General features: G+C 37.6%; 1 protein-coding gene across 1 annotated transcript in view; it reads right to left on the bottom strand.

Annotated features, from left to right (window-relative positions):
- The window catches only part of LOC109101139 (glutamate receptor ionotropic, NMDA 3B-like), a 39312-nt gene that overhangs the window by 2107 nt on the left and 13486 nt on the right, over positions 1-23719 (bottom strand). Inside the window, exons 2-8 of the mRNA XM_042718284.1 lie at positions 18378-19015; positions 10790-11882; positions 9427-9571; positions 7540-7656; positions 4726-4877; positions 1005-1169; positions 629-699 (exon numbers count right to left, since the gene is read on the bottom strand). Coding sequence (XP_042574218.1) covers positions 629-699; positions 1005-1169; positions 4726-4877; positions 7540-7656; positions 9427-9571; positions 10790-11882; positions 18378-19015 — 2381 coding nt within the window. The remainder of the gene's footprint in view (positions 1-628; positions 700-1004; positions 1170-4725; positions 4878-7539; positions 7657-9426; positions 9572-10789; positions 11883-18377; positions 19016-23719) is intronic.

Genomic DNA, 23719 nt, shown 5'->3' with positions numbered 1-23719 from the left:
GACCCCACAATCAATGGAAACACGGAGCCTCTTCAATATGCCATTAATGAAACAGTATCTACTCGCTTTTTACTGGAGAGTCCAATATCGATTTTTGTCCTTTGTGTTATAATTTCTTTTTTAGGAGTGTGTTTAAAAAAAAAAAAAAAAAAAAAATAACACAAATTGCTTAGTTCCAATAAGTTCAAAGCTCAGTAATGTTGTATTATACACAGTATGCAAATTATAGTATCATCAGCTTAAAATAAATGGTTATGAGGTGATCCGGTGTCAGTTTATTATGTGACTAGCTATCTGTACTTCATCATACAATTTATTAACCTTATAAACCCTACTGTATCATATCTGATATGCAAAATTCTTAGGCCTCTAAATTACATAATCATGTAATTGATTTTGCACAATCAATTACATGCCTTCTGTCATGTGTGTATATATAATTGTATATGTCTTTACAGGGTTAAATGTTACTTATAAAATAAATAAAATCTGGCCCATCAGAATAGGCCCATAATAGATTGCTGTAATTTGACAATAACATTAGTCTTAACTTCAGTGAGCAGAATTACTACATTACATTGCACTTTTAAGAAATTTGTCAGTTTATTACGCAATAATCTCAACTTACCATCTGTCACTGCGCTCAACCTCTGATTTCCTCTCATCATCACAACCCATATTTAATGCACGGTGGATTTTCTGTAGAAATAGAAAAAGGACACAGAACAACAGTCATATTCAGTATAGGCTATACATAATCAAATACAAGACATGCCTACCATATATAACCTCCTGACTTGTGCTTTCAGCTTCCTAACACTAGAGGGAGCAGATGCACTTGTGTTTATGACAGCAACATGCCCCCATGAATAAAATTTTGAATAAGATTTAAAAGAGATAAGAGTGAAAAAGTAATTCCTTTAGTTAACTGGCACCACTTCAGCATTATCAGCCTTTATTAAGGTTATTTCACAATGTATGTCTATATGGAGGCAGACGCTCACCTGACTGGTGTGGAGCCAGTATTTGAATCTCTGCTGGTGGCGGAGGTGAGGCAGGATGAAACGGAAGAAAGTGTGCTCTCCCAGCAGAGTGAGCAAAGCACCTGCCACCCCCACACACAACAGCACAAACAGCCCCGAGAAATGCTGGATACCCATCTGCAGAGTCTGCACACACATGAACAATAATACATAAAAACACAAGAGAATAGATCACAGTGTAACACAGCACTGTTGCTGACTGCACCTTTCTCCTGAGAATTGATATTTTTTTTTCTGCTGCACTGCACAACTATTTTCAACATTAATAATAATAAGAAGAAGTGGTTCTTAAGCACCAAATTAGCCTATTAAAATCATTTCTGAAGCACCATGTGACAAATTTTAAAATAAATGAATATAGAAAGCAGTTAAAGTAATGTATGCTGTAACTGTAGTAATAACTGTAGTAATATTTCACAATACTGATGCTTTTACTGTATTATTGATCAAATGAATGGAGCCTTGATATGTAAGATTTTTTCAAAAACGTTTCAAAAATCTTATTGATCTCAAACTTTTGAATGGCAATGTGTGTTCCATTATTTGCTTATTATTTACTATGGATATACCGATTATAGATATTTTTCAGTGGCATCTACTGTACCTATGTGACCAAGCAGTCAGTGTTTGGCTCCATTGAGAGCCATTTTTAAGAAGCTGATGACAGTTTTCTGATTAAATATATCTTTTTTTGCAAGCAACCTATAAAACTCCAATATTTCATTTAATATTACAGCATATGTTTTACCAGTGCTCTTTTTTTCTTCTTAAAAGTTTAGCTCTCTCCAGGTATTATAGACCTTTCAGTGCCTGACCCAACGTTATTTTCCCCTCGGGTGTTAGAAGCCCAACATACACAAAGGAATCCATCATCCCCCTGCAATGGCTTTGATCTGGAGGGAGAAGGAGTCCTGCTGACTAGAACTAATCACAATTTTATAAAGTATTGCTGTTATAATTGAAATGAAAGTTATGCTGACTTGGAGTAGTTGAAAAGGGGAAAATATTCCACTTCCTGTCCCTCATATGTTTGGGGCATGTTTCACAATATCAGACACTCATTGGTCATCCAACACTGCACACACTGAGATTGCAGTCCCATGTTCACTCCATCATACCTCTTTTGCGAATGTGTTCATTCGTAGCACATAACAGGATTGGCTACAGCCCTTTATCATGATGTCACTTTCCAAGAGAGTGTTATGGGGGATAGTGGCTAAATGCACATGCATACATATGCATATGTGCTACTGGTCAGATGAAGTGCTCATTGCACTGCCTGTTGGCTGTTCTGAATGCTCTATTTTCATTAAAATAATGCAGTAACAATTTACAGTATGGTTCTTTATGTTAAGATTAGGATTGCATCACTTAAGAATTTTGAATACATATGAATTAACTACGAACAACAGTATATTTAAATTAACAAAAAAAATTTTTTTTTAATTACTATGTACTAACCTTTAAATTAATCATTTGATACAATGCATTTAATGTATACATACACGTTGTACAAACTCGTATTAAAAATACCTGTATGTAATTACATTTGTAACTAATTTAACCCACCCTAAGGCTATCTATACCACGAAACCGGTCTGAACCTTACTAGCATCCCATCTCAATAGCAACAAACGTTTTTCTCAATACAAGAAGAAGTATATTGTTCCTAACCTTTTTTTTTTACATAGTAAAGGCATCTAATATTAAAAATGTTAGGAAAAATGTTAGTTCATGACTCTTGTAAAACAGAAGTACACTTTAGCTTACTTTAAAAAGGAGCATTTATAAAGGAAATAGTAGTAACACTTTACAATAAGGCTTCAAACTACATTAGTTAACATAAACAAAGAAAACACTTCTACTATGTACATATATATATATACATATATATATGTGCATGTTACGATTTCCATATATAATACATATATATATATATACATATATATATATGTGTGTAGTGTGTGTGTGTGTGTGTGTGTGTGTGTGTGTGTGTGTGGTGTGTGTGTATAGAATCAAAAGTTTTATTTTTTTTTATTAATTAATGCACCGTGAACTAACATGAACAATGAACAATTATATTTTTACATGCACATTAACAAAGATACTGTAACTAAATTCTTTTAAAACATGTATTGTTCATTGTTAGTTCATGTTAGCTATGCATTAACTAATGTTAACAAATGGGACCTTATTGTAAAGTGTAAGTGAAATACTTCAAAATAATATACTTATGTGTGAACTACATTTAAGCTGCCTAATGTATAGACAGACATCTACAGTAAACTAAACTTTAACATCATTTCTGTTAAAACTCATGTCACGATATTGTGATTACAAGATGAAATTGCAAATTAGTACATTTAAAATATATAAAATTTAACTGTAATATCGAATATCACATTACAATTAGAATTAATATAATCAAGCACTATACACATGCTTTAGTATTGTTAGTCAACAGATCAAAATGCGCACTTCTTTAAGGATTTTTTAAAATGAAAGACGTACTTGAAAAGTATAATGAAAGTGCACTTGCGTGGCCTTTTATTTCATGAATATTATCTGCAAGTATATATATATTTTTTAAATATACATTTAAGATTTGATGTGCACATTCAATACAATTATCCATAGCTCTTTTTTACAAGGGTGCACTTAATGCATTAACCCTTTTCTACTATATTAAAAAAATAGTACAAATTCTCCCACATTAGGGTTCGACGGTACTCTTTTAGACAAATATGTATATGTCTTTGACATTATACACTCTCTTGGCACAAAAACCAAAGAAGTGGTTTTGCTGTGAACAACGAAGTAGTATTAAGGAACAAATTCTGTCATTTGTTTATTCATCATTTATTTATTCATTTATTTTGAGAGTACGCCAGATGCAGCACTTAATGTTGGATTGTTGCTTTAAATTCTCCATCGCTTTCAACCCTGCATCTTTGTCTCTGGCTACAAGCCAAGATGCTGTTTGAAGAATTCTGACTAATTTAATTAAGGCTGAATTACGTTGAAGAGATAAAATGCCGCTTTTTGCATTCAAAGCTCCTTCTATAAACAGCACTAGAATAAACATTCAAAGGGGGCGACTGACTGCGAGGACCTCACAGTCGATCCTGTCCGCTTGTTTGGAGAATTTATTGCATAGCAAAGTAGTGGTTTTACAGCGCGGTGTCTGTGGTGACAGGACAGCTTGGCTCCAGAGCAAGAGAGAGGGGGAGCGTGAGATGAGTTCCAGCTGGCACAGGGGCCGAAAACAAATGTCATTGCTTGTGCTCATGAAGTCCCCCATTCATAACCACAGCTAGGTAATGAAGCCAGACTGTACAAGACAATGTCTTACAGGAGCGCTACAACTCCTGGGAGGTTATTGACTGAAGCTTCATTGATGGAGTGCGCTGGCGGCTGCTGCTCACAGCCTCAGGTGTGCGGGGCGGTACGGCTGACACGGAGCCCTCGGGAATGAAAATGAATTGTGGTGGCCCGACATCGCTCTGACAGAACGGCTATTAAACTACAGGAGACAGTAATTCCAAACAAAAGGATTTTTCAGGGGGAAAAGAGCTCAGAGAGGAACTTGGTCAAGGGCAGAAGCCGCTTGCTCGCCTGTGAACAAAAACACACGCGCACACATATTCTACACGCTCTCAGACTGTCTTTTTTGATGGCTCACCTCTGTCACAGCAAAAACCCTCTTTCCACAGGGAACCACTTTATACCACTTGTCGTGCAGCATGTCCATGTAACCGTCAGACTTGTAGCGGCTGACATATTCAGACACGTTGCGAGTGAGAGGGGAGTTCTGGGGCAGCCCGATTCCGTATCCTGAAAGCACAAAGAATAACAAAACAACAGCTCAGCTAGACCCATGCATGCCTGTGGGGTTTTGTTAAAGAAACCATCTCCACGTTCTAGTGTGAATTGATTCTTCTATTATTGATATGTCAGAGAACCTTGAGAAGGAACAAACATGTTATTCAGTATGTTAGTCAGCACCTAAAATAAGTGTAATTCTTTAAAGATTATTAAAACATAATGATTTAAATTTTCTTTTCATTTGACATTATTAAGAAATGTACTTAAAGGAACAGTTCACACCAAAAAGGAAAAACTGCTGAAAATTTACCCTCAGACTTTTTAAGATGTAGATGAGTTCGTTTCTTCACGAGAATAGATTTGGAGAAATGCAACATTACATCACTTGCTTACCAATGGATGCGCTGCAGTGAATGGGTGCCGTCAGAATGAGAGTCCAAACAGCTGATAAAAACATTACAATAATCCACAATTAATCCACATGACTCCTTTCCGGTCCATCAATTAACATCTACTGAAGTGAAAAGCTTGTAATAAATTCATCAAGACATGTTTAACTTCCAACTGATGCTTTTGGCTAAAATATGAGTCCTCTATCCATAATATTGATTTCTCCAGTGAAAAAGTAGTCTTGTATGAATCAGGAGAAAAATATACATATATCAAGCATTTTCCAAGTGAAAAAAGTCCAAAGCAGTTCTAAACAAATATCTCGGTGGATTTTGATGTGAGAGGAAAACATGGGATGGACTTTTTCACTGGAAGATGTGTTAATGGATTATGGACTCACAATAAGTTAAAACACCCAAGAAGCAGCAATTAAAACACCCGAATGATGGATTTGTTTAATACAAACATGCAGCTTTTCACTTCACAAGGTGTTAATTGATGGACAGGAGTCGTGTGGATTACTTGTGGATTATTGTGATGTTTTTATCAGCTGTTTGAGCTCTAATTCTGACTGCACCCATTCACTGTTGAGCAAGTGATGTAATGCTAAATTTCTAGAAATATGTTCCGATAAAGAAACTCATCCACCTCTTGGATGGTCTGTAAATCGGATTGAGTACATTTTCAGCATTTTTTTTTTTGGGGTGAACTATTCCTTTACGTATGTTAAGACACAGCCATGAAAGTGTACTTTTTAAGTACACTTACTGTAAGTGGACTTTTATTTACTAATTGATATATTATCTGCAAGTACAGTTTTAAAAATAAAATACAGTCTTGAGATTTGAAATACACTACACATGCACATTTAACTCAATTGAGTGTACTTATTTTCACAAGGGGAAACCTAAGGTGATTGAACAAAACATCAAAATTAACAACAATACAATAACATAAACAATACTATCAAATAAAGTTTTGATCAATTATGGTGTGGGGTTTGGTTAAAGAGACCCTCCACATTCTAGTGTGAATTGATACCTCTATTATTGATATGTCAGAGAGCCTTGAGAAGGAACAATCATGAATCTTTGGCATCTTGTGCCAGTGCACAGTAGACAGAGCGTCTGTCATTGTGGCGTCTCTGCAGCCAGGCAGCCGGAGAGATACGAGCACAACTCTGACATCCACAAATTTCATCAAAGCCCTCGCCTCACCGGCAAACCCACACATCACTCCTGGCAAGCAATCCCTCCCCTCCTTTCAGCACGTGGCACAACATCCCTTGCATCCTGATAAACTTCTGTCCTCTCCTACTGAGTTGCACCGCTGCATTTTACTCAGTCCTCTACAACCAATAAATGTGCACTGTTGAACTCTTTGAAGAGGGGGCACCGGCGGGCTGCTGGAATATTCTTAATGGAGTGGATCCAGGCAGTCATAAAATGTGCTGTGGAAACTAATACAATAAGGGATTTTCTAGCAGCGTTAAAAGGACACGGTCAACTCTGAAGAGACAGTTTCTACGGAAGGGTGTTCTTTCAATTTGAGCAAAGCCTGTGAATTGAACTGATGCTATCTATCTATCTATCTATCTATCTATCTATCTATCTATCTATCTATCTATCTATCTATCTATCTATCTATCTATCTATCTATCTATCTATCTATCTATCTATCTATCTATCTATCTACTAAAAAACTAATATGCTACTCAACACACTTTTTATTGTGACAACCTTAGATGCCTGAGTCCGGTTTGGTTTGATTATGCACCTGGCTGTTTACAGGTTTTACAGACCCTGACGGAGCTGTCCATTTCAGGCCAGAATAGGTGATAGCGATGGTTTAGTCTTGATCATCCATCTAATAAAAAGCTGGCTCAAAGGCGTAAGGGAAGCTTTTGACAGATAGCAGGGAAAATTCCTATGCATGCAGCAGGAGATAACATCCGGATGAGAGGTGCAGACACGCCTGGGTGACTGCCATGAAACCCATCTACACCCTGTAATAGCTTTCCCTTATGAAATGACATGTGTCAAACTTGACTTGCTTCGATTTGGAGGGTAATTACAACAGCCTTGAGGTGAATTCATGGACGGCTCTTAATGTGGGGTGGAATTCTAATAGTGTGTCTGTAGAAAGTGTTAGAAACACCTTGTGCCCTTTCAGAGAACTACTTCACAGGCTTTTGTAAGCTAATATAATTCAATACGGCATGGCCAGAGGTGCTAGACTCCTGAAAGACAGCAATATGTCTCAGTGGCACAGGGGTCCTTACCTTCAATAGCAAACGGTTTTCCTACAGTCAGAAGTTTGCAGTCTGCATCTATGGACACCTCGTAGTCCAGCAAAGCCTTATCCATGATGAAGGCATCTAGCTGAGGGGGATCTGTTTCAACACACAGAGGAGGATAGTCAGAGCCAAACAAAACAGACACCGCCAGCCAACATTTTGCTAATCGCTACTGAATTTAAATGACTTGAAAAGTTGATTACAATAAGCCTGAACCAAACCCAAACCCTGCAGCTATAAACTGCTTAAATCTTCTGGCTTTTGTCAGATTTACTGAATAGAAAGTGCTTTTTTGTGTACTATGTGTGTAACTTTCCCCGCAGACATCTTTTTTTTTTCAAACAATCTTTGAGTGATTTGCTCCAGCATTTTGTTTCTTTATAAAAGCTTACACTGCAAAGATTGTTTCCATATAGAGGTTTATAGTGTAAACTATTAATAAGGGTGGCAAAATAAATACATGCTGCTTTAGCTAATAACAGTGGCTAATAATAGTGTTCAGTAAAGCCAATTACAAAAACTCAGTATGGGTTACATCATCCCAAAATGAAAAAAATAATTCCCAAATCAAAAACATGGTCAAAAGCATTACGCATTCTGCTGCAGATGGGAATTCAACTCTGACCTGTAGATGTGGATTTTTCCATTTTTTGAAAGTATTTGTTATTTGTGATTTATTATTTATTAAAAACAAAACCCCTAGAGCATGACATCATATCCTGTTAGCTGTTCTCAATGTCTAGTGTGAGGCGATGCTTGCTCATCAGCTGACCTGCTTGCTCAAGTGTGACAGAAAATAAAGTGATGGAAAATTTGCAGGATTAAACTAAGACTCTTATGCAACGTCTTTTAAAGGGAAAAAAACTGTCCAGATGCTTGTCCTAAAAAAACCTCACCCCCAAGAATAGTTCCCAACTATGGCTGCGATCTCAACTCTAAAAGTGCTGACCATGTAAGATGTCTCCTGTGAATCCAACAGAAGGATTTCTGACATAGAAGAAAACCGCTGTCAATCATAAAAGACAGGAAGTACAAAGCAAAATACAGCAGTATGTGGGAGCCTGAATCTGAGGATGAATCGCTGTGTGTGTGTTTGCGCACGCCTGCAAGCGTACGTTTGCCGGGGAGTTATCTGTTGTCTCAGAAGAAAACCTTTGGCCTCATTCAGCAAGTTTAGATTTGACTTGAGAGTGACTGCCTCTTTCTCAGCTTGGAGTCTGCAGCAGTCCCTGTTCTTTCAGGGATGAATGGAAAGCGAGACTACAGACAGAAAGCCTGGAGAGCAGACACTTGTTGCTGTCGACTCGGTTTGTTTAAACTGAGCAAGCTGGATGGTGAGCATAATTCCTCATGAAAGAGGAATAATATTGATGGTGCATCATACAAAACAGATCCACAGCAGTGTCAGCAGCTCTTGAAGGTGAGGACTGACCGTTGGCCTCTTATTGTGATCCTATTTATTGTTGTAGTATGCGCCTGCAGTCTTTGGGCTGCTTGTTGTCTGTGTCTCCAGCAGCACCGTGCTCGATTTCCCTTTAGGCTTTTTTCAAGATGCCCATCTCCTGTTAAAGCTTTATTTGTTTTCCGCATGTTGCGCTCCTGCTCAGCACCACTTGATTTTATTGAGTTAAAAGAATATGAATGTGTCTATGTGAGTGCGAGTGTTTAAGATGATAGCTTTCTAAATACACTTTATTACAAGTGTTTTTCATTCAAATGAAAAAGGCTGTTTGGAAATTCAGTTTGATCATTTCATTAGATTTACCACTCTCGCTCTCTCTCTCTCTCTCTTTTCTATTTTCATTGGACTTTCCACTGCTATGTTCAATTGCCTGTTATCTTTTGTTTCTCTCCTGGGTCTAAACACTTACTTGAGTGTAGAAACTCCATCCGGAGTGGTGGGCTTGTTGAAGCGCCTCATGTACTCGTGCATCTCAGGAAAGCTCTTTTTCACATAGTCCTCAGCACTGCTCTCTCGAACTGTGCCGAAGCGAAACCCCAGAGACGGGTGATGGAGCTTGAAAAGAGCAATGAAATGTGAACTGATTGTGTGAGAAAGGTTTAAAACCATAATCCAATCCAATCCAAAAAATGTTCCATGATACTAGCGTAGTTTTTTGAACCATGGTGCATACACATATAATACACATACCATATACAATACTGTTTAAAAGCTTGGGGTGTTTTAAAATACTTTTAATGAGCAAAGATGCATTAAATTGATCAAAAGAGATGGTAAAACTTTTGTACAAAAATGTCTATTTCAAATAAATGGTCTTCTTTTTAAGTTTCTATTCATCAAAGAATCCTGAAGAAATGTATATATTAAAACAGAATTTCACAATATTACTGTTTTTACTGTATTTTCAATCAAATAAATGTAGCCTTAGTGAGCATAAGAGACTTCTTAAAAAACTACTCCAAACTTACAAACAGTATAGTGTCTGTACTGTATATACACTACTGCACAAAGGTCTTAGGCCATTAGTATTTTCACCAAAACAAAATGGTTTTAAGCCAGTTATATCTTTTGCTGTAGTGTGTCATTGGGAAATATCAGTTTACATTTCCAAACATTCCTTTAACAATTAATTGTAATCATACAGGGATTACATGAGGAATCAGACAAAACTGAGACAGACTAAATCCAGAAGAACTGTGACAACGTCTCCAAGATGCTTGAAGAAACCTCTCTGCAAAGCTACAGTACTGTAAAAAGTTTTAGGCACTTGTGTAAAAATGCTGTAAACTGAGGATGCTTTAAAAAAATAATGTCATCATAAATATATATTATTGCACATAGTTTTTCAGGAAGGTTTCTTCAAGCATCTTGTAGACGTTGCCACAGTTCTTCCGTCTGGATTTAGTTTGTCTCAGTTTGTTCTGTTTCTTCATGTTATCTCAGACAGACTGGATGGTGATGAGATCTCTGTGTGGAGCACTGGCTGTTGTCAGACTCCTTGTGCAAACAAAAATTTCACTGGATTATTACAATTAATGGCAAAATTAATGTTTGGAATTGTAAACTGATATTTCCTACTGACACGCTACAGCAAAAGATAGAAATAACTGGCCCAGTTTGTTGGTAAAAATACTAACCTAAGACTTTTGCACACTAGTGTATATTTATAACATTTTTATTTTAAGGGATACATATAACAACACAGTCTAAATAAATCACTGAACAAAAATATTTGTGTATTTCATCTCTTCAGGATGAAATGCAGTGTTTTACCTTGACATCATGAACCCCTGACACCTCCTCAAAGGTCTTCTCCCCCACCATGACAGCTGCTAGGTTGGCTGTGTAACTGGACAGAACCAGCAGGCAAAATATGGCCCAAAGGTTCATGAGGAAGCGGCCCGTCCAGCACTTTGGAGTTTTACTGGCAACGGTCCGACCGAACAGAATGGCGTAGCAGAGGTTCAGTGCAGATGAGTAAGAAAAGACCCTGATGCGGTTGCGTCCATGAGGGGTCATGCCAAACGGACTGTTCCACTCATAAAGGGTGATGAAAAGGGCTGTGATATGCAGTGCCACAAAGATGCCAACCCACATGGACCAGTGAAGTGGCCACATGAAGGCACCGATGGGTGCAGCCGTGTCCTTGCTCCGCACCAGGATCCCGAGACTGGTGGAGAAGAAGGGGCTTGTGAAGTCTATCACTCGGCTTCGAGCGGAGTTGATGCTAAAGCTGGTGACGGCCATGTCCGCCACGCCACTGAGCAGGTCGCCCACCAACCCAGTCCATCTACCTCCTTTCCATGCTCCATACTTCCCATCGCCTACGATGTAAAGGTCAAACTGGAAGTGCATGTCCTCCGCTAACTTCTCCAGCAGGTCGATGCAGTATCCATAGCAGCATTTCCGCATGTCATTTGGCAGTGAACTGCTGTTGGTTTGCTCCAGCTCTCTGAACAGCTGGTTGAGGACTTCCGAGCTGTTGGTTTGAGGGTCAAGGCACAGCTGACCTGCCGGACATTGGCCCTCCTCGTCCACCTCCCGCGTGAACACAAACGGGTGCTCGACTAAGGTCACTACGCGCAATCTGCTCCCCGCCACTGGGAGTCCTGCTTGCCAGCGGCCGCCGAGCCTGATCTCTGGGCCGTCCTCCCAGTGATGTTGGGTCATGCTTGGCCACAGGCCCTGCTCTTCCAATTCCAGATGGCCTGACTGCCAGCTTGCCATGGTCACCCAACTTGGCTGGCCCAGAGGGTCTCGCTGTAGACTCCATATGTGGTAGTGCTGGGAGGTAAAGACCCTGGAGAGGGAGCGCTGGACTCGCACTGGGCCTGTCAGCCCCGTGAAAGAAGTGTTTGACAAGAACCTGAGCACAGCAGGAACATGAGCATTGTGAGGAGAATGTATATGCATCCAGCAAAAGCAAAGACAGTAATGAGATGACAGGGCAAAAAATCTGCTGCATCTCTAGCGAACTGAATCCTACACATGAGCCAGCAGAGATAACTAGTGAAAACAAGTGAAAGGAATAAAAGTAGTGTAGTGTATACTACATAAGAAATAGAGCTAGCAGTGAAAATAAAAAGCAATTTTAGTTATTTTAATTATTAAGTTATTATTGATGACTGATTTTAATAGGTTTATATGGATTAAGTACAGTAATTCCAGTGTTGCTGATTGCATTAGTTTCATATCAAATATGACAAAATCATTTTACCTTTGAAGCCTACTGTAGCACAGTTCATACACCTCTAAATCTCTAAATTATTAATATGTTTAAAACTTGATGAAAAACCTTTTATATGCAATCTACTACTGTACTTGCCTTCTGCTCTCTGATTGTTAGTTCATACTTTTCTAGTAAGTAAAAGGCCTTTTAGTATAAATCTAAAAACATCAGGTTGTGGTATATGGGTATTTAAAACAATAATGACTGATTTTTATAAAGTGAATATAATAGCTACTTTTATATTGTTAGTAATATTTCAAGACAAACTGTTACTGGATTGAAGCAAGTTAGGTTTACTTGATTATCTAGACATATTTTTTTAGAAAAATCATGTTAAAATGTGAGTCTCAAATATAACATACTGTTACATAATGTTATAAAAAATTTCATTTAACAGTTTGGGCCTGTTTGGGAGTTTTTTTCCACTTCTTAATTATGACATCCATATATTCCTATATATCATATTGCATGAGCAATAAAAGCCTGATCAAATATACTCACCAAAAAACAACAACAAAAAAACCTACATATCCAAACCTTTTTTTAATCTAAAGTTTTTCTGACTATTGTTTCATATTTCAGAAATTACAGGATTAAGGGCCACTATAGCTGAAGGTGATTCATTCAGAACCAATGAGTTTTTGTTGGCATTACATAAATTACATTTATCAAAACAAGACCAGCTAAGAGTTAAAAATGTCAGCCTTGTGTGAAAATGCTATTTGCTCAGTCGATCGCGTGCTGAAATACAGCAGCAGGAGCAGCACGGGAACTCAGTTTGCGCTCAGCGCTCAGGGAATCTGCATCTCACAGGCATGGCACGTTTTGTTGGAAGACCACAGAGAACAGCCTCTGATTCACAAAATGTGCTTACAAATGCAGATGTAAGGTGCAGTTTACCATTTTTGTGTAACTAATGATTTAAATCCATTCATCACTGTAAATGAGTGACAGAATACGTGGAACACTAAATCCATGAAGCAACATATGGTCATCAATAAAGAATCTTGCTTCATTAATCATTCAGAATATATATAATTGGTCAATGCAGTAATTATTATTATAATAATAATTAAATAAAAACATTTATTAGTAGCATATTTTATGTTTCTGTAGTATCACTTTATTCCCTATGGAAAACAAAAGGAGTTCAAAATGCTCTTTTGAAAATGTCCATAGACTAAAAATGTTTGGTGATAGCCCTGGCTGTCATGATATAATATATATAAATGTATGTGTGTGTGTGTGTGTGTGTGTGTGAAATAAGGATTTGAACCCAGGTCCCCTTGCATACAAAATGATAATTACACCTCTAGATGATCTTGTCTCACTGTCAAAGAAAAAAGAGCCACAACTGTCACATAGTGCCCTCGAAAAAAAAAGGTGCGTCTGCCAAGATTTAAATAATTATTTCTTATTCAAGAGCACCAGCTTTTCAAACGAACATTCCAAAAGGTTTCATCTTAAATTCTCAAACAATATTTTTCACAGCAGGAGAAAAGAATAAGAACAGAAGGAAATATAGATCACTCTTGGAGTACACTGGAGTTCAAGGCTTTCTTCAAAGGCATAAGGACAGAAGGGCAGGATTATGACCTGAGTAACATGAATCACACTAAATCTTTTGAACCAATATATGACCTTTGACAGCCAATGTATTTAACCGCTGAGCTGCCACCATATTAGTTCTGTTAACATCCATCAGAGAGTAGTAAACAAATAAATAAATAAATAGAGCATGGTTTATAGGTGAATAACCCTCTGTGCTGCTCCGGATATTATACTCTTATGCTGTTCTGCATAGATCACATAATTGTGATTCCTTACACAGCCTAGCCACACTGCTTTTATGGCAAAATTTATGCCATGAATTAGTTCAATGATCAATTTTCGTCAATAAATCAGCTGAGGATGTAGAGTAGTCAAAGGGCTGCTGGGCAATGTCTGGGTCATGGAGGGAAGATGAAAAATCCCGAGTGAAAGAGGCTTGAGATGTGTGGCTAAATGAGGCCGTAAATGATATGCACTCTTTGTGACCATAACTGCACACTTCCATTAAAACAGAGCAGAACAGAGAAAATAAAAGCAGAAAAAAACTGATTGCCTGGATCATTAATTTCTCCTGATAGCCCTGAGTTTGACCCGTTGGGAACACTTGATCTGGTGTGAAAGCAGAAGTTAAAAGACAGGAGATAATGTGTTAGCCATTGCAACAAAGCTGATTTCCGTACTGAGATTTCTATCTGTGTGACTATTATTAAACATTCCGAAAGCATTAGCACCGCAGAGGAACAATAATCCCTGTGTTGTGTTGTTTTCAGTTGCTCACATGCCTGTGCTTCAGCACTACACACTCATTTCTCAGAGCAAATACATTTCTTAAAATGGGGGTGGGGGGAGCTCACACTGCGAGGTGAATATTAAAGATTACACTGCTTTCAATCAGGTGGAAAATCTCAGGGGTCCTCTATAAGACATTTTTTCATTTTTTTTTTAAAGTTTACTTATCTGAGCAAGACTCATATAACAGCGACACTTTAATCTTAAATCTGAAGATGCTTCTCTCTCTCTCTCTCTTTTTTTTTACCACAAAAAAATCTCATTTGTGGAAGTGAGCAGATAGGTAAGGCTTCTTCCAGCCTTCAGTGATAAGAGTTCTCCAATAGTGTGCACTGGGACTTGATCACAATCCAAGAAAACTCTACTATTTGTTTTCCAGTTATATACACCTTAGATTTTTTTCAAATTGGAACATAAAAACTCTAACTCTTAGTACTGAGTTCCAAACATCAAAATGCATTTTTAAAATATTTAAATATATTTTAATTGACAGTGGAACTATTTGCTATGCCCATAGATTTTTAACCTTTTTTTTTTATCACCATCAAACTATTAAGTATCTTGATTTTGACTGCACTGATATTGGGATGAAAACAGAATGTGAATTTAACTGAGCTGAGTAATGACACCTTCTGTAGTGCTACTTATAGCTAAATTGAACTTGTTTCATAATTGATAAACAGTTATTGAACCGATTGGAACCAACACTGAACTGGCTTAAAGGGATACTCCACCCCAAAATGAAAATTTTGTCATTAATCACTTACCCCCATGTCGTTCCAAACCCGTAAAAACTTTGTTTGTCTTTGGAACACAATTTAAGATATTTTGGATGAAAACCGGGAGGCCTGTGACTGTTCTGGACAAGGTCCAGAAAAGATATGAAAGTCGTTGTCAAAATACTCCATCTGCCATCAGACGTGCAATCTGGGTTATATGAAGTGATGGGAACACTTTTTGTAAAAGAAGAACACAAAAATAACTACTTTATTCAACAATTCCTTTGTCAACAGTCTCCTCTGTGTCCGTCCATATCAACGTATGCTGCGTATGCACTTCTGTATGTTCCGTGCTGCAAGGATGCAATGTTTCTACATGTATTTAGCTTTCATTTGAAAGAAAACAGCGCATCCTTGTGGCATACATAACTGATTCTGTTATTTTATTGTTTATTACTGTGAAGCTGCTTTGAAAAAACTGTATTGTATAAAGCACTATTTAAATGAAAGGCAATTTGACTTGATACATTTATCAACATTTCAATACAGCAATTTAAATCGCCAACTTTTTAAAGATAATCATGATAAAATATTTGTATAATAATAAAAGCAGCATGAATTGATTCCATTTATTTGTTTTTTTTTTAAACTGAGAAAATGTACTGTTGAAAACAGTACCAAAGCAGCAGCAGCAGCCGCAATAATAATAATAATAATAATAATAATAATAATAATAATAATTTCTCCAATGTTTTTAGCCTGAATGAGAAATTGTAAATATTTAGTCCATCAGGATCTACACAACAATCTGTATTCTGTGATACTAATAGACAAGCCTCCCACAGCCTCCTCCACTTACACAATGCATCAAGCTGAGAGGCAGTGGACAGCAGGCTCTGTGAGCTCTTGACATTGAACCGGACACTGACATTGAAGATGAAGAAAAAGCCTGGCGACCTGAATGCAGAAAGCTTTTTGTCCTGTTTATGGAGGTCAGTCAGTAAAGAGGATGCAGTAGTGTCACAAATGGCTTCCACATTGCTGCAAATGCATCACTGTGTTTAACTTGTGATGCTAACTTGACGGTTTATGTAAATGCGCAGAGGGATATGGTTTTGATCAAGGAGGTATAAATGTATTGAAAATGCCCCTGAGTCAGTTAATTGCATTTTAAAGTCTCCAGTGGCTCCATCAGGAAAATAACTTTAAGATATGAGGCCATACCGTGGCTGAGACAGAATATTCCTGTAACTTAATACTAGTGGCTGGAATACTAATACAGCCATTTTCCTTGGAGAGTATTTACTACCTTATAATTCCCTTAATGTAAAGCATGCTTAATTTGTCTGCGCACACTAATGACTAAAGGTGAATTTAAAGCTTGAAATGACTACACTGCGTGATCAGATAACAAATTAATTCATGATTACGAGATAAGATAACATTTTAAAGTATTGACAATGTTGGAGAAGCTAATTTAAAACTGTAGCTGGATAAGAAACAAGATACGCATGATCTACAGCAGTTGAGCCATAATAAAGCAACACTTAATAAAATAGTTAGCAAAAATACAAAAAAAAACCTTAAAAAGAATTATAATAATTTACTGTATCTAAATCCAATAAATCCGATTATATATATATATATATATATATATATATATATATATATATATATATATATATATATCAAAATCTATAATATGAAAAAAAGATGGTATGAAATTATAAGGCTTTATACTGGGTATCACATAACAATTTTATATATATATATATATATATATATATATATATATATATATATATATAAAGAGGCCTGTATTAAATGTAAACCTTTAGCAGTGATATTTTGCACCAAAAAAGTCTTAAATTGAAGCGTCATGACACAGTGCTTTAATTTTTGGTTTGCACACGACAGTGTGACCTATGATATTTGACTCTTTGAGACATAAGACTGTGCATAGTTGTTTCCTTCACTAATGGCTAATTCTGAGAGAACCCCTGTAGATAATTGAGTTTGAAGGCCAGGGGTCCATAAGCCACACATGTGTCACATGCACATTCCACATTAATCAGAAATGTGAAACATGGTAAATGGGGTGCAAAATGTGTGCTTTATTTTTCAGTTTGCATTGACTGCATACACATGCGTAACTTACTTCGTATGACTCTTTAAGACATAGGCCTATATTTAATAAATAAGACCTTGCACAGATGTTTCCTTTGCTAATGTCCTATTTTGATTCAGTCTCCAGCTTTGTTGTGAATGATTGGACTAGAATGCAATGGGTTCATGTAAGCCACACATTTGTCAAAAAATTGCACACTAATCAGAAACGTGAAACATGGTAAATTGGGAGTAACGCATTATATTTTACTCTTTAAGAACCATAAACTTCAATAAATAAACCATGGATAATTGCTTCCTTCACTGATTTCCTAATCTGACACAATCACCAGCTTCATTGTCAATAACTTGGCCCATGGGTTCATTCAATTCGGACATGTATCACACTTACACACTAATCAGAAATGTGAAACATGATAAATGGAGGTACCTGTGCAATACGTGTGCTTTAATTTTCAGTCTGCAGTCTGCTCACATTTGTTACATTACCTATGACATTTGACTCTTTAAGAGACACAAACTTTAATACATAAACCATACAAAGTTATTTTCTTCGCTAATGTCCTATTCTGACACAATGTCTAGCTTTATTGTGAATAACTAGGCTTGGGGGTCATGGGATCATATAACCCTGCAAAAAGGGTCACATGAAAATTGCACATTAATCAGAAATGTGAAACATGGTAAACTGGGGGTACCTGTGCACAATGTAGCCTATTAGTTATAATGTGACATAAACAACAGTGATGTAGCATCGCTAAACACTACATCACTGTTGTTTATGTCTCATTATAACTAAAATGGCTTGTTACTGGAAAAACAGCTTGTCACTGGAAAACGTACTTTGTTTATGAATAGTTGTGGTACTGTTATAATATGTGGTTAAAAAATAGTATTGCTACGTAGTAAGCTACTTAGCTGTAAAATGTTATACATGCATGCTTACCTGGCAAGGTATTGTCCAGAGGAGGGCAGCTCATGTTTATTGGGCTTGTCGAAGCAATTGACCATGTTCTGGATGAGAGCCAGGTCTGGTCTCACCATGGTTGCAGCATATACAGCCCTGCCAATGAGCTGCAGGGTATCCCTAATGTAGAAGTTCAGAGGCTTGCGATTGACCTCCCCATAAGCCAGAAGACCCAAGGGGGAACCAATGGAGTGTAGAGAATCCAGACTAAGCGGGTATCCCATGATCCAGTGCATTGGAGGCAACGCACCGCTCAACTGGTGGGCGCTGCGCAGCACTCTTGCTGTACATTCAGGATCGGAGCTGAAAAGCACCACAGAAGACGCCGAAGCAGAAGGAGTCCTGCTGAGGAGCTGTGAGAGGAGCTCCATTACCTTGTCTTCGCTCAAGTTTTCCTCCAGTCTGGACAGGTTGAGGGTCTCCCACAGGTGCCAGTTGGCTCCATTCAAGCCCAGATGGCCCCGCTGTTCAAGTTCTTCCAGCATTCCCGTGTTCCCACCTTCAGGACAAAGAATGGCCGCTCCTCCCTGCCAGCCTCCTTTCAGCAACACTGCCAACAGCAGCTCCGACAGTCCTGAAGGGGGCGTACGTGTCAACATCTGTAAATGGAAGCGGTTCTGAGAACAGAAAACATATACAGTTAGGTCTAGCATTGCACGATTAAGCGAAATAAAGACAAAACAATATGATATGGCTTAGTGCAATTATCAGATCGAAAAAAGTTCAATTTATTTAAACAAATATATGCAGTGCTTTTTTAATATGAAATGCGGCACTGTGTTTTGTTACACACAAGCAGATTGTGATCCAGTGTTTTCAGTGTTTCAGAGCAGCATGGTTCACAGAAAATGCTGCTCCACTTGAGTTTTGGTTGCTTACAACGTGCATTTTGGGGAAGCAACATGCACCAACTATCTTTCCAAACTGTTGACAACAGAAGAGAAGCTTTAAGAGAGGGGTGTAAAACTCAGTTCCTGGAGGGCCACAGTCCTGCACAGTTTAGTTTCAACCAACCCTAATTAAACACACCGGATGCAGCAAATCAAGTCCTTCAGGCTTATTTGAAAACTACATGGTAAGTGTTTTGGAGCAGGAGTGGAACTAAACTCTGCAGAGCTGTTTTGCACCCCTGCTTTATAAGGGCTCATTGCTCATTGGTTTAACGGTTAAACAGCCATAAATATAAATATTGTAATTTTAAAGTTGTACTGTATATTATTTTTATTATGATATTTTATACTATTTTTATTTTTAAATTAAATCTTAATATAGTACTATTTCTCATTTGTTTAATATTTTTTATTTAGTAATAATAGGCTAATAATCAATAAAACAACCACAACAATAGTAGTAGTAGTAATAATAATAATTTATATTCATGATATATTCATTTTTGGCCAAATTGTGCAGCCCCACAAACAAACACAACAAACCTGGAGCTAACAAACAGGCATTTTAAATTGCAAATACATTTTTTTTTAGAAATTAAAAAAACAAGCACAACAAAACTGTAGCTTAAACACACACATTTTACACCGCAATTACAATTTGTATTGAAAAGAAATAAAGAAATAAAACTGCAATTTGATAATGTCTACCCACACTCACTTATCAAAACAAAACAAAAAAATCCCACCAAAAAATACAGATAGCTTCAGGCTGCAAATGCGTATTGTATTCCCTAATGACTTTACGTTTGAATAAGTAAAAGGGAAGTCTGGGGAGAGTGTTAGATCTTCTGTGACTTCCATCTTCCAAAGATGCCTTAATAGGCAAACCATAGGCATACCATTACTATATATAGGAATATATTACTTACTCTGAACTTATGATGACCTCATACTCAAGAACAACGAACACAACACTTGTTTTGATGCAATCTTGGAAACATTTGAATCACTTGAATAAAAACCAGACACTAAAACAGTGAGGAAGAGCCGTCAGCTCTCATCTGAAATAGCTCCTGGCCATTTCTACACAGACACTCTGCTGTTTTTGATGTGGACTGACAGGGAGGCGTGCATGAATGTGCCGTGAGAGTGAAAGATTGGATGATTGGGTGTTCTGAGGGGGAGAGCGACTGTTTGAACCTAGTGGGGGGCTGCGGCACTGAAGAGGAGTCCCCACGCAAAGTTAAAACCTATGTGACTAGAATACCATTACCTCCAGCGGCTCTGACGCGCATCCCTGTGACTTTCACTGCTACTTAGGGCACAAGAATTAGCACGCACGCTGATGACTCCATGCGGTGATGCCAAACCAGATGAATTTGAATAAGAAAGATAAAAACACGCCATTCATTTGGTCTCGAAGTTCTGCTCTGATGAAACAACAGAATAGGGTTTCAAAAAATAGAAATGGACCAAGGGGGTCCCAGGGTTGTGTTGTATACATATCGGAGCTTAGATAAGAAGAGAGAATGGGGGCAGGCTTATCTTTTATTTACCAGTAAATCCAGGTGATGCCAGGTGAATAGCAAACAAACAAGCAAACAAACATACACCTTCTGTGAAGGCAAACTTTCAGCCTTGAGTCCTCTCACTGCTCAATCGATCTGAAAACAGCTGCTCCTCCAAACAATACCTGCACCCGGTAGGACTTTACCCTTCTCACGTCTAAATGGATCCACAAGCTGACAGCATCTGAGCAGCATGAGCAGTTTGATTTGTTCTCCCCATCTTGGAAGTTTAGCAGGAAATGTCTATTTCCATTTCCACTTTTCCCACACCCTGCGAGCGATTTTCACAATCTGTCTTAACACTGGGGGGAAATAAATGGATGCTATTTTTTTACCTGACATCTCATAAATGGTCCAAATGCTGTAGAATAACATTTCATTAATATCTAATATGGCAGCATACAAGTTACGCAGACTAATACAAACAGGTGTTTTGGCCATCAAATTATGGTGCAGGTGTGGAGGATGGACGTGCTGAATCTATCTGCCACTCTCACACCGCAGTGGCACCTGATCCATAAACAAACCATAATTGAGCAGAGAAATTGGAAATTACTGCCTATCTTCCTGAAACAGACGGCTAAACTCTAGTAAAACCCAATGATTTCTGCTCTGATAGTTGATGATTTGGTGAGGTACCTAATTTTGAAATTGTGGTCTTTTTTATACATTCTGCATTTAATTTTACGAAATTATGAAAAAGGTGACTGACGATTCAGATACATGCCCACTGAATAGCAGGGATGTGCAAAACTACAGATTTTCATAAATTACTAGACAGTGGGTTGACAGAATGATTAATTGATTAATTAACTCACCTATATGTTGTTCCAAACCTGCATTGTGAAACAAAAAAGAAAATGTTTTGATTACCACTGACTTCTATAGACCTTTTTCACATTTTGGGGTTTCTCAGCAGTGGAAGTTGTCATAGTTTGGTAAATTTCAAGAGCAGTGAATTGGAGAGTACTACAAATGTGTTTTCTGCATTCCCATTTGCTCAAATAGCAAAATAAACACTCAGTGATAGTGTTTTCATGACTTTCAGTCAAAGGAAAAAAAATTGAGAGAGACTGATAAAGGCAGTCAGAAGAGAGTATTACCAAAATTACCCCCCCCATACATAGATGCTGCATTAGAAACACTGCGAGGTTGTTTATTTTAGTGTTTATTTTAGCGTTAACTAGTTTTTTTGTAATTTGATGCAAAGGTGATATAATACATGGTAATGCATTGTAAACCCTGTTGAAAAAAACGGCATATGCTGGTTATGTTTTGAAGCATGGCTGTTGGTTTGAGCTGGTTTAAATTGATTCTTAGCTGGTCATGAGCCGATTTAAGCTGGTCAAGTGCTGGTCCTAAGCTGGAATCTACATACGTTTTTTTTTTTATCGAATTATAAAAAACTTTAGAGGATTTATGATACTGGTGACCGCTGAAACGCGTTATCACAGTTTTGTGAAAAGGATCCATTGTACAGACAAAACAAAACGCTGAAACATTTCTCAAAATAACTTCTTTTATTTTTTATCGTAAATTATGGCAGATTTTTTTTTTAACTATCCCTTAAAGGAAACCCTGCATAATAGGTTTTTGGGTCATTTCCACCACATGGGTTTCTTAGGGCACTGCAGTTGACACAGGGTAATTATCCTGAGCTGTGACATGGAAAAGCAGAAGGTAAGAAAAACCCATAGGAACCCGTGTTTACAGTAAGTGCTCTGGTAAAATATCTACTATTTCATCAGAATTAAAGGCTAATTTTGAAAGGCTATTAATGGTGAAAGATGTTTTAAAGAATCAGATGGTCTATGACAACTGGCAGAAGGGGCTAACGGGTCCATGCTAACCAGCCAAATCTTGAGCCCTTGGGTCTTGCTTTCAGAAACAGCCTGAGGGAGCATCACAGAATGAAACAAAACTCAGGTGTCAAGACATCTTTCTAAAAGCAAAACTATTTTTAACTTGACATGCCACATCAAAAACACAACATCTGGGGTGCAAAACATGATGCAACAGTCTAAAATTTCTATCTGCATGTATATACAGACTAACACTCAAAAAACAGCGGAGACCGCAAAGCCGATGGTAAATGGTGCCGTAAATGTCAGATATCCAACAAATAATTAGGCTAAATAATATCTATAACCTTTAATATCACAAGAGTCAACACAAAAACGGTAACCTTGGGATTCTGCTAAATAATAGAACATTGTTCACATCAGGCGATCTGAAGCCCGATAGTAATTGTCTTGACATTTATATGTGGACTTGTTAACAGAAGCTGTGTTTTGATGCAGTGTTTTAATAGAGATGCATTTAAAGACCAGTTCCCTGAGGCAAGATGTTTGCAATTCTAAAATCTGCACTGAAAAGAAGCTACAAAATTCAAATCAGACCTTGTCGACCTCACTAATTTAGTAATTGGTTTGTGGGCGACTAGTCAACCATCCTGACTCATCCTTACTCTGTAAACAACTTTTGGTATTTTTTTCATCTTCTTAGTTCCACAATGTTGTGCCAAAGTGCTTTAATGTCGTAAAAAACTGCTTATCCTGATATAAAATTCTGCCTCACAATGTTTTGAGAAAAGAAATATGATGGCAGAGAGAAATGTGAGGGAAAGATACATCAATGCTGCTTCTCCTCTATTAAGAGTGACAGTAACTTAATTAAGAAAGACCACTGTGGGAACTGGTAAAGATTTGCCGATGTGAATAATTTTGAAATACCTACACAGGCATGCAAAAAAACAAATGTCTAATTACAGAATGAAAATGAGACTCTCCTTGGATCTCTGACTGACATCTGAAGAGGATCATGTGGGGATAAAGAAGTGATTTATGCAATATATTATTATACA

This window comes from Cyprinus carpio, chromosome B2 (genome assembly GCF_018340385.1).
Source record: "Cyprinus carpio isolate SPL01 chromosome B2, ASM1834038v1, whole genome shotgun sequence".
Taxonomy (NCBI): domain Eukaryota; kingdom Metazoa; phylum Chordata; class Actinopteri; order Cypriniformes; family Cyprinidae; genus Cyprinus; species Cyprinus carpio.
This window is presented reverse-complemented; position numbering and strand designations above follow the sequence as displayed.